The following is a 19,934-nucleotide window of genomic DNA, read 5'->3' as shown; positions in this document are numbered from 1 at the left end:
ACCCTTCCACTGCTACCCTCTGTCTTCTATGACCAAGCCAATTCTGTATCCATCTTGCCAGCTCACTTCTGATCCCATGCAACTTTACCTTCTGTACTAGTCTGCCATGAGGGACCTTGTCAAAGGCCTTACTGAAATCCATGTATATAACATCCTCTGCCCTTCCGTCATCAATTGTCACTTCCTCGAAAAACTCGATCAAGTTAGTGAGACACGACCTCCTCTTCACAAAACCATGTTGCCTCTCACTAATACGCCCATTTGTTTCCAAATGGTAGTAAATCCTGTCATGAGAACCTTCTCCAATAATTTCCCTACCACTGACGTAAAGCTCACCGGCCTGTAATTCCCTGGATATGGATTGTAATTTAAATTATAATGTTCACAGGCAATTAACAGCCTAGCAGGAATAAAAATGATTGGGCTGTTAGTGCATTAGACTTGAGCACAGCAGTAACATAGCAATTTGTTTATTTCAGTTATACAATATGTCTGTGAACAAGAAAAACCAACTGACACTATTTTGCAATACTCAGCATCCAATCTTTTTAGAAAAAAGCATCAAATACTGATGGTTCAAATATTCCAAGGTTTAATCAGTGCTAAATTAAACAATTTTCATTATTATAAGCTGAAAAGTACATAGGATCAAGCTGTAAATATTTCAAACATTGTGAAAAGTCAAAGCATGTACCTTAGTATTCATTTTTTTAATAAAAAATTATTTTTGTCAGAGCAATGCAGAAATGTACAAATCTGCTGTGCTAACAACTACAGGGGTTTGCATCCAAGTTCATGACATCAATTGTCATGAGCAGACACAGTAGTCAAGCTTCCCACCTGCTCCACAGATGGAAGAAAAAGGCACAGATCATCTTAGACCTTAATGAATTACCACAGAGGCTCAAGAATCCCATCAAGGCCAGGGAACATGTTCTGTTCATCTTTTAATAGGAAATAATATGGGGGAATTTGAGATAGTGACTGAGGAAAAAGTCTGAAATGCAATCCTTCAGTAATGTACTTCCTAATTAATAAGACTGAAATTTTGATTATGAACTGGGAATGCCCAATTACACTGTGTAGTGTACAATGAGTACAGACTCATTTGATAACAACTTCAAATATGAAATGGTAATACTACCAGTCCATAGAATAATGTTTGTTATTTCATTGGCTTAAAAATGTTGCATGCTATATGAGCTTACTTTTATCATGACTTTGGTACGTAAAACTTAATGCAAGGAAACAGACTAGTCAGAAATCGCCTGCCTAACACCAGCAAACTTCAATGTTGGCAGCAAAAGTTTTCTTGAAAGTTCTGGAATACAACTGAATTAGTCAAACCATCTCCACCCTCAAACTAAACATTCGAACTTCTATTTATATAGTGCCTTTCACTACCCGAGAATGCCCCACTGTTTCACAGCTTAAATATTTTTGAAATTTCTCTGTTGTAATGTAGGTAAGCATGACAGCTGCTTTGCACAAAGCAAGGTTCCACAAAAAACAATGAAATAAATGACCAGTATACTATTTTAATGCTGCTGGTTGAGGAACAATGTTGATCAAGCCATTGGGAGAACTCCCTGCTCTTCTTCAATTAGATGTATGAGATCATTTAGGCCCATCTGAGGGTGGATAAGAACATAGGAACAGGACTAGGCCATTCCGCCTGTTGAGCCTGCACCACCATTCAATTAGATCATGGCCGATTGTCAACCTCAATGCCACTTTCCCAGATGAGGGGGAGCAAGGCTAGACCTCTGTTCAAAGTGTCACCTGAAATGTAGCAACGGGCAGTTCAGCATTCCTTCAGTAGTACAATCAGAAATATCATCCTGGTTTATAACTCAAATTTCTGGAAAGGAGCTTGAATCTTAATCTTCTGATTCAGAGGTGAAAGTGTTACTACAGGGCCAAAATTGAATTAACAGACTAATGGACACTGTTCTAATATGTTGGCGAGAAGTTTTAACACATGTGAAGGTCAGTAAAACTAATTATTCTCCAGTATGTGTACTTAGTTGCTCCCCACTAGGCTACCTAGCAATCGTGAAAAATGTATGTATATTTGACCACATATCTATTCACAAACACACACCAAGTTGCTCTCTACAATGAGACTCGAAAAACTGTTGATTTTCAAAATTATTGGAAAGACATTATATTCAACAATTTAGCTGAACAGGTTTGAGAAATCATTGGCTCTTTTGGTTAAAAAAGCTATTTCACTGCAGGCAAGTAAGTTATTCTAAGCTGTAAGAAGTATTTAATTTTGAAATAGATCTGTAAACAATTGTGCAATTCCACGTTTCCAAAGGGGTCTTAATGACAAAAGTAAAGTTCTTTTGTTAGCATAGAAATAATGCAAGGGATTTGCTTCTTTTCATTGCAGGCCAATGAAGTTGTGCAGGATTCAAATTCTAGTGCCACTTTGTGGTTGACTCTGGTAAGCATCTGCATGATCTCCAGTTCCTTGCCATACCTGTCCAGTACATGGCATAATGACTGAATAAACCATGAACCATTGCCTGTATTTCGCCAAGAGTAATAGCCTGGAAAAGATGAAATAAAACAATTGAATGCTTATGAGTAACTTCTATTAGAAAAAGGTGTTTCAAATCAATTTCTAAATATAATATCCATAAAATAAATATACTCTGAGATTAGCTTCACATGCTCACTCTAGTACCTGAAATGGTTAGTATTCAATATACCTTAAACATCTTTCCCCTAAAATATATTTGTACAATAATGAAATGACCAAGGTAGGAAAGAAATATCAGGTGAACTAGAGAAAACAGGTCGAACTCCCTAAAATGGTGGAAATAAACCTATGCATTAGCCTGACGCCAAAGTGGAACCCTGTCACCCTCCAGTCAATGCAGGATAAAAAATCTTTCATATGCAGTAGCTTACTCTGGCCCCCTTCTCTCTGGAGTCCACTGGTGATGGAAAAAAACCCAGGCTGCATTCAATTAGCACTCATTCTACCAAGCATTCCATCATAAAAGGAATGCAGAATCGAGACAAATCCTCTTTGCATCAGCAAATATAGATCCAGTTGACTGATCACATCAGAAGCCTTAGTCAATGAAGACTGCATAATGGTCTCATTACTCCTTAGATTTAGGAAAAGTAGCAATGAAAATCATACCAGTAGTAACTGGAAGAATCCAGTCAATGGCATTTTTAAACCACCTTGTGAATGTTTATCCAGCTTTCAAAAGCAACAAAACTCTTGAATGATTGCCAGATTTGCTTTCTCATTACTGCATGCAGGTGGTGATAATGATGAGATTGTTTACATCTCTCCAAATGGTTTAGAAGAGTTTATGTAGTTGCTCAGGAAAATCCCTACAACTGCGATTTATTAATCTCTGCAGGAATTCAATCCAATCTGGAGCTTTACTGGTCTTCATTGCCTTGGCAACTTTCCAACATTAGCAATTGTAGGGATCTCATTTGCATAATATTTTGGTCACTATACAACTGTGTCAAGAGCTTCATTCAGTGCCTCAAAGTGCTTGCATCATCTTTGTATAATTTGTTCTGCCAGTCAGGCTGGCAATATCAGCATTTTTCTGAAATCTGGTATTGCTTTACACTATACATTCAGGGAGTCTTATATTCAGCAGTCAGAAGAACATAATTACTGTTATTGCTATCTAGGCAATGATCATCTTACGCATTATGTCAAATTATGACCATTATTATTCTGTCCAGTGCCATTGGGATTAATGACATCACCTCAGATTGTGGCAACTATGCCAAACTGCATAGTGTTGTCTCCAATAATAATTGGCTTGACTGGTGACATGGAAGCAATCATTACTAACCCAATCCTTCATCATTCATACATAATTACTAATGATAGTGACAGTGTTTCTGTTCCTATCTCATGTCAGTGGGCAGTTAAATAGTTCTGGTAATGTGAGCGCCAGTCAGTGGCCATTATTTGATTGTCCTAGGACTTAATCTTTTTAAATTCATTCATGGGATGTGGGTGTTGCTAGGCCAGCATTTATTGCCTTCTATCCTTAATTGCCCTTGAGCAGTGGCCTTCTTAAACTGCTGCAGTCCATGTGGTGTCAGTACACCCACAGTGCTGTTAGGGAGTTCCAGAATTTTGACCCAGCAACAGTGAAGGACTGGTGTTATATTTTCAAGTTAGGATGGTGAGTGACTTGGAGGAGAGCTACCTGATGATGTTCTTCCCATATGTCAGCTGCCCTTGTCCTTCTAGATGGTAGTGGTTAAGGGTTTGGAAAGTGCTGTCAAAGGAACCTTGGTGAATTCCTGCAGTGCATCTTGTAGATGGTACACACTGCTGCCATTGTGGGTCGGTGGCGGAGGGAGTGAATGTTTGCGGATGTGATGACAATCAAGCGGGCTGTTTTGTGCTGGACAGTGTCAAGCTTCTTGAATGTTGTGGGAGCTGCAATCATCCAGGCAAGTGGGGAGTATTCCATCACACTCCTGACTTGTGCCTTGTAGATGGTGGCTTCTGACCTGCTCTTGTAGCAACAGTATTTATATGGCTAGTCCAGCTCAGTTTCTGGTCAATCGTAACACTCAGGATGTTGATCGTGGGGGATTCAGAGATGCAATTGCATATCAAAGGGCGATGGTTAGATTTTCTCTTGTTGGAGATGGTCATTGCCTGGCACTTGTGTGTAAAGGACATTACTTGTCACTCACTGTCAGCCCAAGCCTGGATATTGTGCAGGTCTTGCTGCATTTGGACATGGACTGCTTCAGTATCTGAGGAGTTGTAACACTGTGCAATCAACAGCGAACATCCCTACTTCTGACCTTAAGACGGAAGGAAAGTCACTTTTAAAAAAAATTTGTTCATGGGATGTGGGTGTCGCTGGTGGGGCCAGCATTTACTGCCTATTCCTAATTGCCCTTGTTCAGAGGGCATTTAAGAGTCAACCACATTGCTGTGGGTCTGGAGTCACATGTAGGCCAGACCAGATAAGGACACAGATTTCCTCCCCTAAAAAGGACATTAGTGAACCAGATAGGTTTTTACTACAATCGGCAATGGTTTCATGGTCATCATCAGACTTTTAAATTCTAGATTTTTATTGAATTCAAATTCCACCATCTGCCATGGTGGGATTTGAACCGAGGGCCCCAGAGCCCTGGGTCACTGGATTACCAATCCAGTGACAGTACCACTATGCCACCACCTCCCCTTAAAGTCATTGATGAAGCAGCTGAAGAGGCATGCGCCAAGGGCACTACCCTGAGGAACTCCTGCAGTGATGTCCTGGAGCTGAGGTGACTGACCTCCAACAACCACAACCATCTTCCTTTGTGCTAGGAGTGACTCCAACCAGCGGAGTTTTCACGCCGGTTCCCATTGACTCCAGTTTTGCTAGGGCTGCTTGATGCCACACTTGGTCAAATGCTGCCTTGATGTCAAGGGCAGTCACTCTCACCTCACGAGTTCAACTCTTTTGCCCATGTTTGAACCAAGGCTGTATTGAGGTCAGGAGCTGAATGGCCGTGGCGGAACCCAAACTGGACATCAGTGAGCAGGTGATTGCTAGGCAAGTGCTACTTGAGAGCAATTACTTTACTGATGATTGAGGGTAGACTGATGGGGCGGTAATTGCCTGGGTTGGATTTGTCCTGCTTTTTGTGTACAGGACATTTCATATTGCCGGATAGATGCCAGTGTTATAGCTGTACTGGAACTTTGGCTAGGGTCGCAGCATGTTCTGGAGCACAAGTCTTCAGTACTATTGTCAGGGCCCATAGCCTTTGTAGTATCCAGTGCCTTCAACTGTTTTTTGATATCACATGGAGTGAATTGAATTGGCTGACGACTGGCATCTGTGATGCTGGGGACCTCTGGAGGTGGCCAAGATGGATCATCCACTCTGCACTTCTGGCTGAAGATTGTAGCAAATGCTTCGGCCTTATCCTTTTGCACTGATGTACTGGGCCCCTGTATCATTGAGGATGGGGATATTTGTGGAGCTGCCTCCTCCAGTGAGTTGCTTAATCGTCCACCATCATTCACGACTGGATGTGGCAGGACTGCAGAGATTAGATCTGATCTGTTGGTTCTGGGATCGATTGGCTCTATCACTTGCTGCTTATGCTGTTTGGCATGCAAGTAGTCCTGTGTTGGAGCTTCACCAGGTTGGCACCTCATTTTTAGGGATGCCTTGTGCTGCTCCTGCATGGCCTCCTTCAGTCTTCATTGAACCAGGGTTGATGCCCTGGCTTGGCGGGAATGGCAGAGTGTTGGGAATATACCAGGCCATGAGGTCACAGATTGTGTTCGATACAATTTTGCTGCTGCTGATGGCCCACAGTGCCTCATGGATGTATAGTCCTGAATTGCTAGACGTGTTTGAAATCTATCCCATTTAGCACAGTAGTAGCGCCACACAACTCAGTGAGAAGACGGGACTTCGTCTCCACAACGACTGTGCGGTGGTCACTCCTACCGATACTGTCATGAAAAGATGCATCTGCGGCAGACATGTTGGTGAGGATGAGGTCAAGTATGTTTTTCCTCTTGTTGGTTCCCTCACCACCTGCTGCAGACCCAGTCTTGCAGCTATGTCCTTTAGGGCTCAGCTGGCTTCATCAGTGGTGGTACTACCGAGCCACTCTTGTTGATGGACATAGAAGTCCCCCACCCAGAGTACATTATGTGTCCTTGCCGCCCTCAGTGCTTCCTCCAAGTTGTGTTCAACATTGAGGAGCAGTGATTCATCAACTGAGGGAGGACGCTACGTGGCAATCAGCAGGATGCTCCCTTGCCCATGTTTGACCTGATGCCATGAAACTTCATGGGGTCCAGCGCTAATGTTGAGGACTCCCAGGGCAGCTCCCTCCCAACTGTATACCACTGTGCCACCACCTCTGCTGGACGTACTTAGGGATGGTGATGGCGGTGTCTGGGACATTGTCTGTAAGGTATGATTCCATGAGTATGTCTATGTCAGGCTGTTACTTGACTAGTCTGTGAGACAGCTCTCCCAATTTTGGCATTAGCCCCCACATGTGAGTAAGGAGGGCTTCGCTGGGTCGACAGGGAGTTATTTCTGGTGCCTAGGTCGATGCCGGGTGATCCGTCCAGTTTCATTCCTCTTTGAGACTTTATAGCGATTTGATACAACAGGGTGGCTTGCTAAGCCATTTCAGAGAGCATTTAAGAGTCAATCACATTGGTGTGGGTCTGGGGTCACATGTCGGCCAGACCAGGTAAGGACAGATTTCCTTCCCTAAAGAATATTAGTGAGCCTGGTTTCATGGTCATCATTAGACTTTTAATTTCAGATTTGGCTTGACTTGAAGTTGTTACTGGGAAAAAGTTCATTTCAGTGATTTAAGAAGGGACCTGTAACACAGCTACTTTGTAAAAGACAATTGCAAGGTAAAACAGCAACGGAGCAGGGAAGATAGTCAGGTGCAAGCTAGACATGTTCTTTTGAAGGCAAAAGGTAGAGCATCCAACGCTAACGAACCCTGGGTGACAAAGGAAATAGAAGTTCAAATATAACAGAAAATTGAGGCTTATGACAATTGTCAGGACCAAGATCAAATAATCTGTTTTTATGACTGAGGGGTAAAGATTGACCAGGACACTGGAGATAAATTTGTTGCTCTTCTTCAAAATAGGTGCATGGGATCTTTTACATCCACACATAGCAGGCAAACGGGGCCTTGATTTAATGTCTCACATACAGGACTCTCTGCTCTTACATCACCTTTAGAATTTAAAAAAAATTACCTATCTTCATTCTTCTTACCAAAAGGTGTCACTTCACCTTCTCTGCATTAAATTTCATCAGCATCATGTCGACCTATTCCACTAGCCTATCTCTATCCTCCTCACAGTTCACAACATTTCAAATATTGTGTCATCTGCAAATTTTGAAATTGTGGCCTGCAAACCAAATCTGGCTCATTAACATAGATCTAGAAAAGCAGGGGTCTTAATACCGACCTCTGGGGAACCCCACTACATGCCTTCCTCCAGTTTGAAAACAACCATTCTCCACTACTGTTTTCTGTCATTCCGCCAACTTCATAACCATGCTCCCACATTCCCTTTTATTGCATGGGCTTTAACTTTGCTGACAACCCTGTTATGCAGCACTTTATCAAACACCTCTTGGAAGGCCATGTACACCATATCAAATGCATTAGCTTTGTCAACCCTGTTACCTCAACAAAAAAAAACTCAATCAAATCAGTTAAGCACAATTTACCTTTAATAAATCCATGCTGGCTTTCCTTAACTAATCAATATTTGTCCAGGGGACTACGATTTTTTTCTGATTATAGTTTCTAAAATTTTTCCAACCACCATGGTTAAACTGGCTAGCCTATAGTTGTTGCATTAAACCTTACACTCTTTTTTGAGCAACAGTGTAACATTTGTAATTCTCAAATCGCCTGGCACCACCCCTGCATCTAGGGAGAATTGGAAGGTTACGCCTAGTGTCTGTAATTTCCACCCTTACTTCACTGAGTATCCTCAGATGCATCTAATACAGTCCTAGTGACTTATCACCTTTAAATACAGCAAGCCTTTCTAATACCTCCTTTGAATCAATTTTTCAGCCCATCCAGCATCTCAACTACAACAAAAATAGAAAATGCTGCAAAAACTCACCAGATCTGGCAGCATCTGTGGAGAGAGAAACAGAGTTAACGTTTTGAGTCCGTATGACCCTCCTTCAGAGCTCTAACCTGCTGCCAGGCCTTCTGAGTTTTTCCAGCATTTTCTGTTTTTGTTTCAGATTTCCAGCATCCGCAGTATTTTGCTCTTATCTTAACTACGTTCTCTTTCACTAAGACTATGGCAGCATCTTCCTTAGTAAAGACAGATGCAAAGTACTCTTTTAGTAGCTGAGCCAGGCCTTCTGCCTCCATGCATAAATCCCCTTTTTGGTCCCTAATCAACCCCTCTTCTCCTTTACCACGCTTTAATATTTATATGCCCACAGCTGACTTCGATTCCTTGTTAGTTGCCAGTCTCTTCTCATACTCTCTCTTTGCTTCTCTTTTCTCACTTCCCCTTTGAACATTCTATATTCAGCCTGATTCTCACTTGTTTCATCAACCTGACATCTGTCATCATCGCTTTTTCTGCTTAATCTTAATCTTTCTCTTTCATCAATCAGGAAGCTTTGGTTTTGTTTATTTTACCTTTCTCCCTTTTGGGAATGTGTTTAGACTATAGCTAAACTATCTCCTCTTTAAAAGGCAGCTCATTATTTGAATACAGTTTGGCTTGCCAATCTTTGAGTCCAATTTAACTAGGACAGGTCACCCCAGTGAAATTGGCCCTCTCCCAATTATTTTTAATCTGAATAGCTCCTTGCCCTTTTCAAAAGCTAATCTAAAACTTATGACACTATGCTCATGTCCCCAACATTTGATCCACTTGACCCACTTTATTGTCCAGAACCAGATGCAGCCATGCCTCTTTCCTCATTGGGCCAGAAATATACTGATCTAAAAATTCTCCTGAGAACACTCCATAACCTCTTACCCCTCTCAACCCTTTACATATAGTAATACACTATTACTACTCCAGTCTATATTAGGATATTTAAAGACCCCATAAGTAATCTATTGCTTTTGCACTGCATTAATTTCCTTCCAAATTTATTCCTCTATATCTTACCTGTTAGTTAATGGTTTATAGAATACATTCAGTAGCCTAATGGTACCATTTATAATGGCACTACTTAAATGCCAGAAACAGCTTTTTAGGATCCCTTTTATGTTAACTGCCATTCTATTCTCATATTCTCTTTGCCAGTTGTAGTTTCCTCTCACTTTCCCTCTCAACTTATTGTATTTGACCTGGTTTTTGCTTAAAGATTTCACCCAACATGAAGCATATATACCCTTTTTTTGTTTCATCATATTTTCTATCCCTCATCTTCCAATGAACCCTGGTTTTTGGACCCCTACCTTTTGCCTTTGTTAGCATGTACCTAGTCTGTATCTGAAACATCTCTCCCTTAACGATCACCCAAGAGAAGAAACTTTTTCCCTCAAAAGGTGTAGGGATCTGGAAATCTCCACCTGAAGCCAATTCCATACATCATTTTCAAAGGGAGGTGAATGAGTAATTGAGGATAAGAGGCTTACAGGGTAACAAACAAAAAGCAGAGGTGTGGGACCAGGCATGACCACTCGTTCAAAGAGCCAGCACAGGCACAAGTTTCTATGATAGGCACAGCAATTGAAACCCAACACCAACAAAACATGCCACTTTTCTGCTTAGCTGCAGCTGAAGATGATTTAGCCCAGATCATCTTACGTCAACATCTCTTCAGACAGCCAGGAAGCCTGGTCTCATCGATATGTATTATCATAACAAGCCAATTCTACCAGAGTAGTTCTCTATTTTGGTCACTGATTTCCTGCTTGTCAATAAGGAGGGCCACAAAGCCAATATCAAGTGTTGCTTCTTTACTGCCTGTTTTCTTACCAGAGCATAACAATTGGCCTACCATCCATTATTGGCTAGTCATTTGTACAACCTTATGGGTCTCTTCTGCCCAGCTGTAGCCTCAAATATCCAATACAAAGTGATCAGAGAACTGACTGCTTGTACACATGACCACACCTGCAGAATCTTCAGGCCTACTGTTTTGTCACTATCAAATCTTCCTCCAACAAGCGTAAAGCTTCCATAGGAATAGTCTCCAATGAGAGTAGATTGCTCTCGATCATTCCGTACTGTTGACCATCTTGCAACTAAATCGTAAGCAATAGCTTCAATACCAGAACATTATGCTTTTTCACTTACCAGGTGCTGTAGAATATGCATAAAGGAAATCAGCCTCTATAGGTATTTTTTTAAGCGGAGTACTCTTTTCTTCTGCAATGCTGTCTGTCTCAACACCTGCATCAAATTCATTTCCTCGACAGGCCTAAAGAGCAGAGAAAGAGCAGAGAGCAAAAAAATTATAGAACTTAAGCATGAAATTAAAATAAAACTTAAAATCAAATCAAGAAACAAATTACATTAGTTAGTCAAACATAATTTGACTTTGCATTTGATAACAGAAAATCATGTTTCCGGAGTTCACTTGCAGCAAAGGATATTTTTCTGCATGCCAATTTTTGTTCCACTTTTGCTTATGCTGGAGGTATTGACATCTGCTGAGAGAGGTTCACAGATATAAACTGGTTATTCCTTACATGAGAGTCTAGACAGATTACTTAACAATGAAAACATGTTGCTATGCCTCATTCTGCTCATTCAATATCCACTTTCCAACGGGTGTCAAGAGTGATCAAGAGCAGAATTTGTAGTTCTAGTACTGTGTCATTTTCTCATGATGTTCTAGTGCAATTTTCATTTCACTATATTTCCAATTGTGTTAGCTTGTCTCAGCTAGTAGTACTCTCACCTCTCAGTCAGGAGGCTCAGGGTTGTAGCCTCATAATTGGCCAAGGAGCAAATTTTCAAATGACATGATAAACAAAGGTGTCATCTGTCTGCTCAGAAGAAGCATCAGGAAATTTCATCAGTGTTTGGGGCAACGTTTGTCTAAAGACACATGACTAAATGAAATCACATGACCTTTTGTTTGCCCTTTAGAAATCTTGCTGTGCATAAATTAAGGCAGTGAATTTGACTACATAACTGTAACCACATCTCAAAAAGATAAACAGCTGGCTGAAAAATGCACTAGAATATCCCAAGAATGACACAGCACTGTATTGATCCAAGTTTTTTCTCTCATCCTACTGTAATTAAAAGTGACTATTTTCTGATCAGAAATTTATTCCATCAAGGAGGTTTGCTACACATTATTTGCTAAAGCTGTCAAATGTCATTCTGCATCAGTTACATTAAGCTTTCCAAATCTTGGTATCACCATATCACTCGTACAAAAATACAGATTTGTATCCATAACTGAACTGAATTAACAAAGAAGTGAAAAATGAAAATGACCTGAATTGCTATCACTGACCATTTCAAAAGGGTAATGAATACGTCAACAGGGAAAAAGAGAATATGAATGCAAGCTCATGAGTGACATAAAGGCAGACTGTAAAAGTTTCTTTTAAGTACGTGAAAAGAAAAAGATTAGTAAGGACAAATGTGGGTCTGTTACAGGAAGTGACAGAAGAAGTTATAATGGAGAATAGGGAAATGGCGGAGAAGCTAAACAAATACTGTGTGTCTGTTTTCATGGAGTAAGATACAGAAAATCTCCTAGAGATACCAGGGAACAAAGGGATAAGTGGAAATGAGGAACTGAAAGAAATTATTGATAAAGGAGTAGTACCTGAAAAATTAATTTAATTGAAGATTGATAAATCCTCTGGACCTGATGAGCTACTTCCCAGATTATTGAAGGAGGTGGCTATAGATACAGTGGATGCATTGGTGGTTATCTTTCAAAATTTTATAGATTCTGGAAAGGTTCCTGCAGACTGGAAAGCAGCAAATATAACCCCACTATTTGAGATGGGAGGGAGAGAGAAAACTGAACTACAGACCTTCTGTTTGACATCAGTATTAGAGAAAATGTTAGAATCTATTGGTTGTGATAACTGGACACTTGGAAAATAATAATATGATTAGGCAGAGTCAGCATGGATTTACGAAAGGGAAATCATGTTTGACAAACTTGTTGGAGTCTCTTTGAGGATATTACTTGTAGGATAGATAAAGGAGAATCCATGGATGTGGTGTATTTGGATTTTCAGAAGGCTTTCAATAAGGTCCGCCACATGAAGTTAGTAAGCAAAATTAGAACACACGGACCAGAGTTTTTGTTGAGCAGGTGGGAGCCTGCCTGATATTTCAGTCGGTGAGTGTGTACGGGAATCATCAGTGCGCCTGCCAACAATTAACGGGCCTATTAAGGCCATTAAAGTAATAATTAAATGTACTTTTTCACTGCCCGTCCAACCTTACAGTTCGCAGGCAGGTGAATCACCTGGCAACCTTTTTTGGATTTTAGGTTTCCGACAGGAATTAAAAATAAAATAAAAATATTTAAATCTCATTTATAACATGTCCCTGCTCATGTGACAGAGTCATATGAGGGGGCATGTTTTTAATATTTTTAAATTCTTTACTTGTGTTTTTAAAATTCTTCAGCTCCCTGAGACAGCTCTGTGCCCTCAGGGAACCTTCAGTGCATGCATCCGCACACATGTACAAACTTCCATTCTTGCCCTCCTCCCACACCCACCCCAGCAGCGATCCGTGTTGCAGTGTGCAATTCACGCTAGCTGGCCATTAATTGGCCAACCAACGTGAAATTGCAGTCAGGGCCCGATCCCGGACGGCGGTCAGTTTCACGACCACTCCCAAGCTCACCCGCTGCGGTAAAAATCCTGCCCATACTGGGCTTACTATACTAGCATGGATTGAGAATTGGTTAACAGACAGAAAAGGGAGTAGGAATAAATGGGTCAATGCTCAAGATGGCAGGTTGCTACTAGTGGAGTACTGCAAGGATCAGTGCTTGGGCCACAGCTGTTCACAATCTATATAAATGATTTGGATGTGGGAACCAAATGTAACATTTCCACATTTGCTTATGACAAAACAAGATGGGAATGTGAGTTGTGAGGGGGATGCAAGGGGGCTTCAGGAGGATTTGGACAGGCTAAGTGAATGTGGAAGATTTTGGCAGATGTGAATAAGTGAGAAGTTATCCACTTTGGTACAAAAAACAGAAAGGAAGAGTATTTCTCAAGTTGAGAAAGTTTGGGATGTGTTCATGTCCAAAGGGACCTAGGTGTTCTTGTTCATGAGTGCACTGGAAGCTAACATGCAGGTGCACCAAGCAATTGGGAAGGCAAATATTGTGTTGGCCTTTATTGCAATTGGATTAGAGTACAGGAGTAAAGAGGCCTTGCCGCAATTGTATACAGCCTTGATGAGACCGCACCTGGAGTACTGTGTACAGTTTTGATCTCATTATCCAAGGAAGGATATACTTGCCATAGAGGGAGTGTAAAGGAGGTGCATGAGACCCCACCACTGAACACCAAGCTATTGTTTCCAGGACTGTTACTGACCTCATCTCCTCTGGAGATCTTCCTTCCACAGCTTCCAACCTCAGTCTCCCAACCTCAGTGGCCCGCTTCTACCTCCTACCCAAAATCCACAAACAGGACTGTCCCGGCAGACCGATCGTGACAGCCTGTTCCTGCCCCACGGAACTCATTTCTTGCTATCTTGACTCCATTCTCTCTCTTGTCCAGTCCCTTCCCACCTACATCCGCGATTCCTCTGACATCCTACATCATATCAACAATTTCCAGTTCCCTGGCCCCAACCGCCTCCTCTTCACCATGGACGTCCAATCCCTCTACACCTCCATCCCGCAATGGGATGGTCTGAGGGCTCTCCGCTTCTTCTTCGAACAGAGGCCTGAACGATCCCCATCCACCACTACTCCTCTGTCTGGCTGAACTTGTTCTCTCACTGAACAATTTCTCCTTAAACTCCTCTCACTTCCTCCAAATAAAAGATGTGGCTATGGGTACCCGCATGGGCCCCAGTTATGCCTGTCTCTTTATGGGGTATGTGGAACATTCTTTGTTCCAGCTCCCTCCCACAACTTATTCTCCGGTACATCGATTACTGCTTCGGTGCTGCTTCATGCTCTCCTCTGGACCTGGAAAAATGTATTAATTTTGCTTCCAATTTCCACCCCTCCGTCATTTTCACATGGTCCATCTCTGACACTTTCCTTCCCTTCCTAGACCCCTCGGTCTCAATTTCTGGTGATAGACTGTCCACCAAGCCTACCGACTCCCACAGCTACATCGACTACAGCTCCTCACACCCCGTTTCCTGTAAGGACTCCATCCCATTCTCTCAGTTCCTTCGCCTCTGTCGCATCTGTTCTGATGATGCCACTTTCAAAAACAGTTCCTCTGACATATCTTCCTTCTTCCTTAACTGAGGTTTTCCACCCACGGTGGTTGACAGGGCCCTCAACTGAGTCTGGCCCATCTCCTGCGCATCAGCCCTCACACCTTCCTCTCCCTTCCAGAACCATGATAGGGTCCCCCTTGTCTTCACTTACCACCCCATCAGCCTCCGCATTCAAAGGATCATCCTCCGCCATTTCCGCCAACTCCAGCATGATGCCACCAAACACATCTTCCCTTCACCCCCCCGGTGGCATTCCGCAGGGATCGTTCCCTCCGGGACACCCTGGTCCACTCCTCCATCACCCCTTACACCTCAACCCCCTCCCAAGGCACCTTCCCACGCAACCACAGAAAGTGCAATACCTGCCCCTTTACTTCCCGCCTCACCGTCCAAGGGCCCAAACACTCCTTTCAAGTGAAGCAGCATTTCACTTGCACTTCCCTCAATTTAATCTACTGCATTCACTGCTCCCAATGTGGTCTCCTCTACATTGGAGAGGCCAACCGCAGACTTTGCGGAACATCTTCAGTCTGTCCACAAGCATGACCCACACCTCCCTGTCGCTTGCCATTTCAACACACCACCCTGCTCTCATGCCCATATATCTGTCCTTGGCCTGCTGCAATGTTCCAGTGAAGCTCAACGCAAACTGGAGGAACAGTACCTCATCTTCTGACTAGGCACTTTACAGCCTTCCGGACTGAATATTGAATTCAACAATTTAAATCATGAACTCTCTCCTCCATCCCCACCCACTTTCCGATCCCCCTTTTTTCCAATAATTTGTATATATTTTCTTTTCCCAACTATTTCCATTATTTTTAAATGTATTTCCATCCATTGTTTTATCTCTACCTTTAGCCTATTTCGATCCCTTCCCCCCACCCCACCCCCACCAGGGCTATCTGTACCTTGCTCGTCTTGCTTTCTACCCTCAATGTCACCTATTAGCACATTTCTTAGCTAATATCACCACCATCAACACCTCTTTGTCCTTTTGTCTATGACATCTTTTGGCAATCTCCACCTATCACTGGCCCTCTATCCAGCTCTACCTGTCCCACCCCCACTTAAACCAGCTTATATCTCACCTCTCTTCTATTTTTCCTTAGTTCTGTTGAAGAGTCATACAGACTCAAAACGTTAACTGTATTCCTCTCCGCAGATGCTGTCAGCCCTGCTGAGTTTTTCCAAGTATTTTTATTTTTGTTTTTGCACGAGACTAATCCCTAATCCCTGGGATGACGGGATTGTCTAATGAGGAGAGATTGAGGAAACTGGGCCTGTATTCTCTAGAGTTTCAAAGAATGAGAGGTGATCTCATTGGAACTTACAAAATTCTTACAGGGTGTGACAGGGTAGGAGTGAATAGGATGTTTGCCCTGGCTGGTGAGTCTAGAACCAAGGGACACAGTCTCAGAGTAAGGGTCAGGCCATTTGAGACTGAGATGAGGAGGAATTTGAGGGTGGTGAATTTTTAGGGTTCTCTACCCCACAGGGCTGTGGAAGCTGAGTCATTGAGCATGCTCAAGACAAAAATGAAAGGATTTCTGGATAATAATGATCATACAATACGGGGATAATGGGAAAAATGGCATAAGAGGTAGATTATCAGCCACAATCAGTTTGAATGGCTAGGCAGACTCAATGGGTCAAATGGCCTATTCCTGCTCCTATTTCCTATGTTGCTATGAAAATTCTTTAAAAGTGTCCACATTTACCAGTGATACTTGTTAAGTCAGGCGTCAAGTGTTGCAATAGGAGTTTTCAATGTCCAGCTTTGTCCCATATCCCTTAATACCTTCAGATATCAAAAACCTACCAATCTCAGATTTAAAATTTGCAATTGATATAACATCAATTGCCATCTATTGGCAAAAGTTCCAAACTTCTACCAGCCTGTGTGGAAGTGCTGCCTGGTTTCACTCCTGAAAGATCTGGCTATAAAATTTTAAACTGGACTTCTCAATTGAAATACTTTCCCTATCTATTCCCCTTAATTTTGAAAACTTTGATAAAATCATTCCTTAATCTTCTACAACCCTTCTTGATGCAATCCCACTTTATAATTTAACCCTTGGGACTCCAGGCATTATTCTGGTAAATCTATGCTGCACTTCCTCGTAGGCTATTATATCCTTCCTAAGATGAGGTGCCCTGAACTGCTCACAGCAATCCAGCTGTGATCTAACCAGGGCTTTGTGTAGCTGCAGTACCCCCTGTATTCTAGTTCTCTAGATATAAAGGCCAATGTTCTATTTGTCTTTTGGAATATCTGTACCTGTTTCTCACATATGATCTTACGTATGTAGGCTCCCAAGTCTCTTTAGACCGTCACTGTTTCTAGCTTTCACCATTTATAAAGTATCCTATTCTATCCTTTGAAAGTCTAAAGTGGATGACCTCACATATGCTACACTGATATCTATTTGCCAAATGTTTGCACATCCACTTAACCCATCAACATCTCTTTGTAATTGCATGCTTCCATCTGCACCACTTACAATGCCAGCCATCTTTATGTTATTGGAAAAACTGCATTTGTAGTGTTCTATCCCATCATCTAAGCCATTAATATGTTAAATAGTTGAGGCCCAAATAAAGGTCTTGCAGGCCACTATTAGTCATATCTTGCCGATTAGAGTGCCTCCCCATTATCCCTACTTTGTCTCCAACCAATCAGCTAATTTCCTTAAACAAAAACAAAAACAGAATTACCTGGAAAAACTCAGCAAGTCTGGCAGCATCGGCGGAGAAGAAAAGAGTTGACGTTTCGAGTCCTCATGACCCTTCGACAGAACAGGCTTAGCTGGACAATAATTCACCATCAATTCCATTAACTTCAACTTTAGCCAACAGTCTCTCATGTGGGACTTTATTAAATGCCTTCTGGAAGTTTGTATAAATAACATCCACAGACATTCTCTTGTCCGTTACTTTAGTCACCTCTTCAAATTATTCAGTCATATTATTCAATTAACATCTCCTCTACAACACAGTCACCCTTCGACCAGGAGAAACTTGTTCAACAGCCACAGGCAACTGCAGGTTGGCTGTCTATCTCAACTCCTAACCAACAATCGGACAGAGAATTTATTGTGGAACTTCAATCGAAAAATAAATAGGGCACTCCCAGACCTCTGCATCATTGATGATCAATGCCAGTTAGCTGGAAAGTGAAGTCAGGCACCAGCCAATAATTCAACATAACGTTTATGGCAGTCAGAATGGCTCTCATTCCTGCCAGTTTCTGCAGATTGAGAGGTGGAGCCATCATAGTCCTGAAGGGATCAATCATTCACCACTCCCAGAGATGCAATCAAGCAAGCCGATGGATCAAGATCCCCTGAACTATACACCTAGAACCAAAATCTAGGCTGAAAGCACAATGGAACGAGCTCTATGGTACACAACAGGTAACAGCTCCCTGGAAAACCTGCTATGAAGTAAATCCCAAGCCAGTGGATCTAAGGTAAGATAATTTAGGTCTATGATGGTTGTGTATACACAAGTATTGATCCTTGGGCAGTAACCTTGGCAAATCAGTAGTACCTTCTGCCAGGCACACTAGGTTGTATTCTTTTCCTTATGGTCGTCTTTGCAATACATCTTTTCTTGGGCAGGTGAGCAAATCTGGGCAGGTGCAGGCCTTGGAAAATTTGACGAAGGTACCAAGCCACTCACGAATTTATTATTACACTCATCTATTATTGTAATCCACAGCTGCACTTATGCAGTATTTGAATCCTTTAAAATGGCTCAATGTTGGAAGAATACAGAACTGGCAAAATATTAATGCAAAGGAATTAGTTAATTTTTTTGGAAAATGAAAGTGAATCAGCCACAGCAAAGTAAGGCAAATATATGTCTTCTCCAGAATGTGATCCATACCTGGCTCTAGTCCAGTGCTTGGTGAGGATACTGAATAACCATTAGTATAACGATGATTACAAAATAAGATTGAAGAAACTAGGCCAAACACGCAACAGGGAGGCATATACAAGTATGCATTCATTTTTACAAGAATTTTAAAAGAAAATTTTGCAAATGATTTAAATTCAGTTCAGCAATTCTGTGCATTCTAAAACCTTAGTTCACAAATAAGTCAAAGTGAAGTTACATATTGTGCAGAACCCAACATTATGCCACCGACAACTTGTATCATCATTCATATTCCTCCATTTAGCAAATTAAGAATCATAGTTAATCTGCAGCTTGATGTAGCACTTCCTCAAAGGGAGGAAAAAGGAAGTGCACCTCCTCTGGGGTCCTATCTGTGCCTCTCCTACCACCCGCCATAGAAATTCCTAAATACTAAAAGATGCATAAATGCATATGGACAACCATAATCTAGCTTTGGTGGAAAAGGTTACACACTTTCATTCCTACCTGTATAAAAAACAGCTTTGGCTTGCCAACCAGAGTTCTGCATTGATCTCCTTTAAATATACTGGTTAATTCTTTAATTTCTTGAGCACCATCTGTTCCGTAAAGCAAGCCATCATCGCCATGGCTAAGGAAGATACAGACAAAAGAAGCCATTTGGCTGTGGTCTCTCTTGGCAGCTATTAACAAAAAAAGTGATGCATTATAAACACAATAAGAGTGTACTGGCACCAGCTTCAAATCCAGGTTTAAACATCAAAACAATTTCCAATGATTATCAGAACAAAAGTTATTTAGAATAATCAAATTGTGTCAAGATCAAAAGGTTACACACCATCCTGACTGGGAAATATAATCACCACTCCTTTATTGTTGCTGGGTCAAAAACCTGGACCTTCCTTAACAGCACTATGGGTGCTGTAAAAACACCAGATGCACTGCAGCGGTTCAAGGTGGTGATGAAATTAGTGAAATGGATGACAGCCTTCCCAGCAAGGCTCTTATCCAATGGAAGATTTTAACAAATTAATAACAAGTATAAAGTCAGAAGACTTAGACTAATCTACATCTCAGCAGAGGAATGGGTAACTTCATCCCTTTTGATCAGAGAGTGGGGGTGCAATAAAGATACAGA

The 19,934-nt window shown here is 41.7% G+C and overlaps 1 protein-coding gene across 2 annotated transcripts in view; it reads right to left on the bottom strand.

Moving 5' to 3' along the window:
* Positions 1-575: 575 nt before the first annotated feature.
* casp3b (caspase 3, apoptosis-related cysteine peptidase b) overlaps positions 576-19,934 on the bottom strand; it is a 32,950-nt gene continuing 13,591 nt past the window's right edge. The window contains exons 5-8 of one of the 2 annotated variants that reach the window (XM_041185825.1): positions 19,304-19,479; positions 10,808-10,931; positions 8,654-8,668; positions 576-2,558 (exon numbers count right to left, since the gene is read on the bottom strand). In XM_041185825.1, coding sequence (XP_041041759.1) covers positions 2,329-2,558; positions 8,654-8,668; positions 10,808-10,931; positions 19,304-19,479 — 545 coding nt within the window. In that variant the 3' untranslated portion in view covers positions 576-2,328. The remainder of the gene's footprint in view (positions 2,559-8,653; positions 8,669-10,807; positions 10,932-19,303; positions 19,480-19,934) is intronic. The other variant, XM_041185826.1, reaches the window with a different exon arrangement.

The sequence above is a fragment of the Carcharodon carcharias genome, chromosome 4 (genome assembly GCF_017639515.1).
Source record: "Carcharodon carcharias isolate sCarCar2 chromosome 4, sCarCar2.pri, whole genome shotgun sequence".
NCBI lineage: Eukaryota > Metazoa > Chordata > Chondrichthyes > Lamniformes > Lamnidae > Carcharodon > Carcharodon carcharias.
The sequence above is the reverse complement of the archived record's forward strand: the minus strand, read 5'-3'. Positions and strand labels throughout refer to the sequence as shown.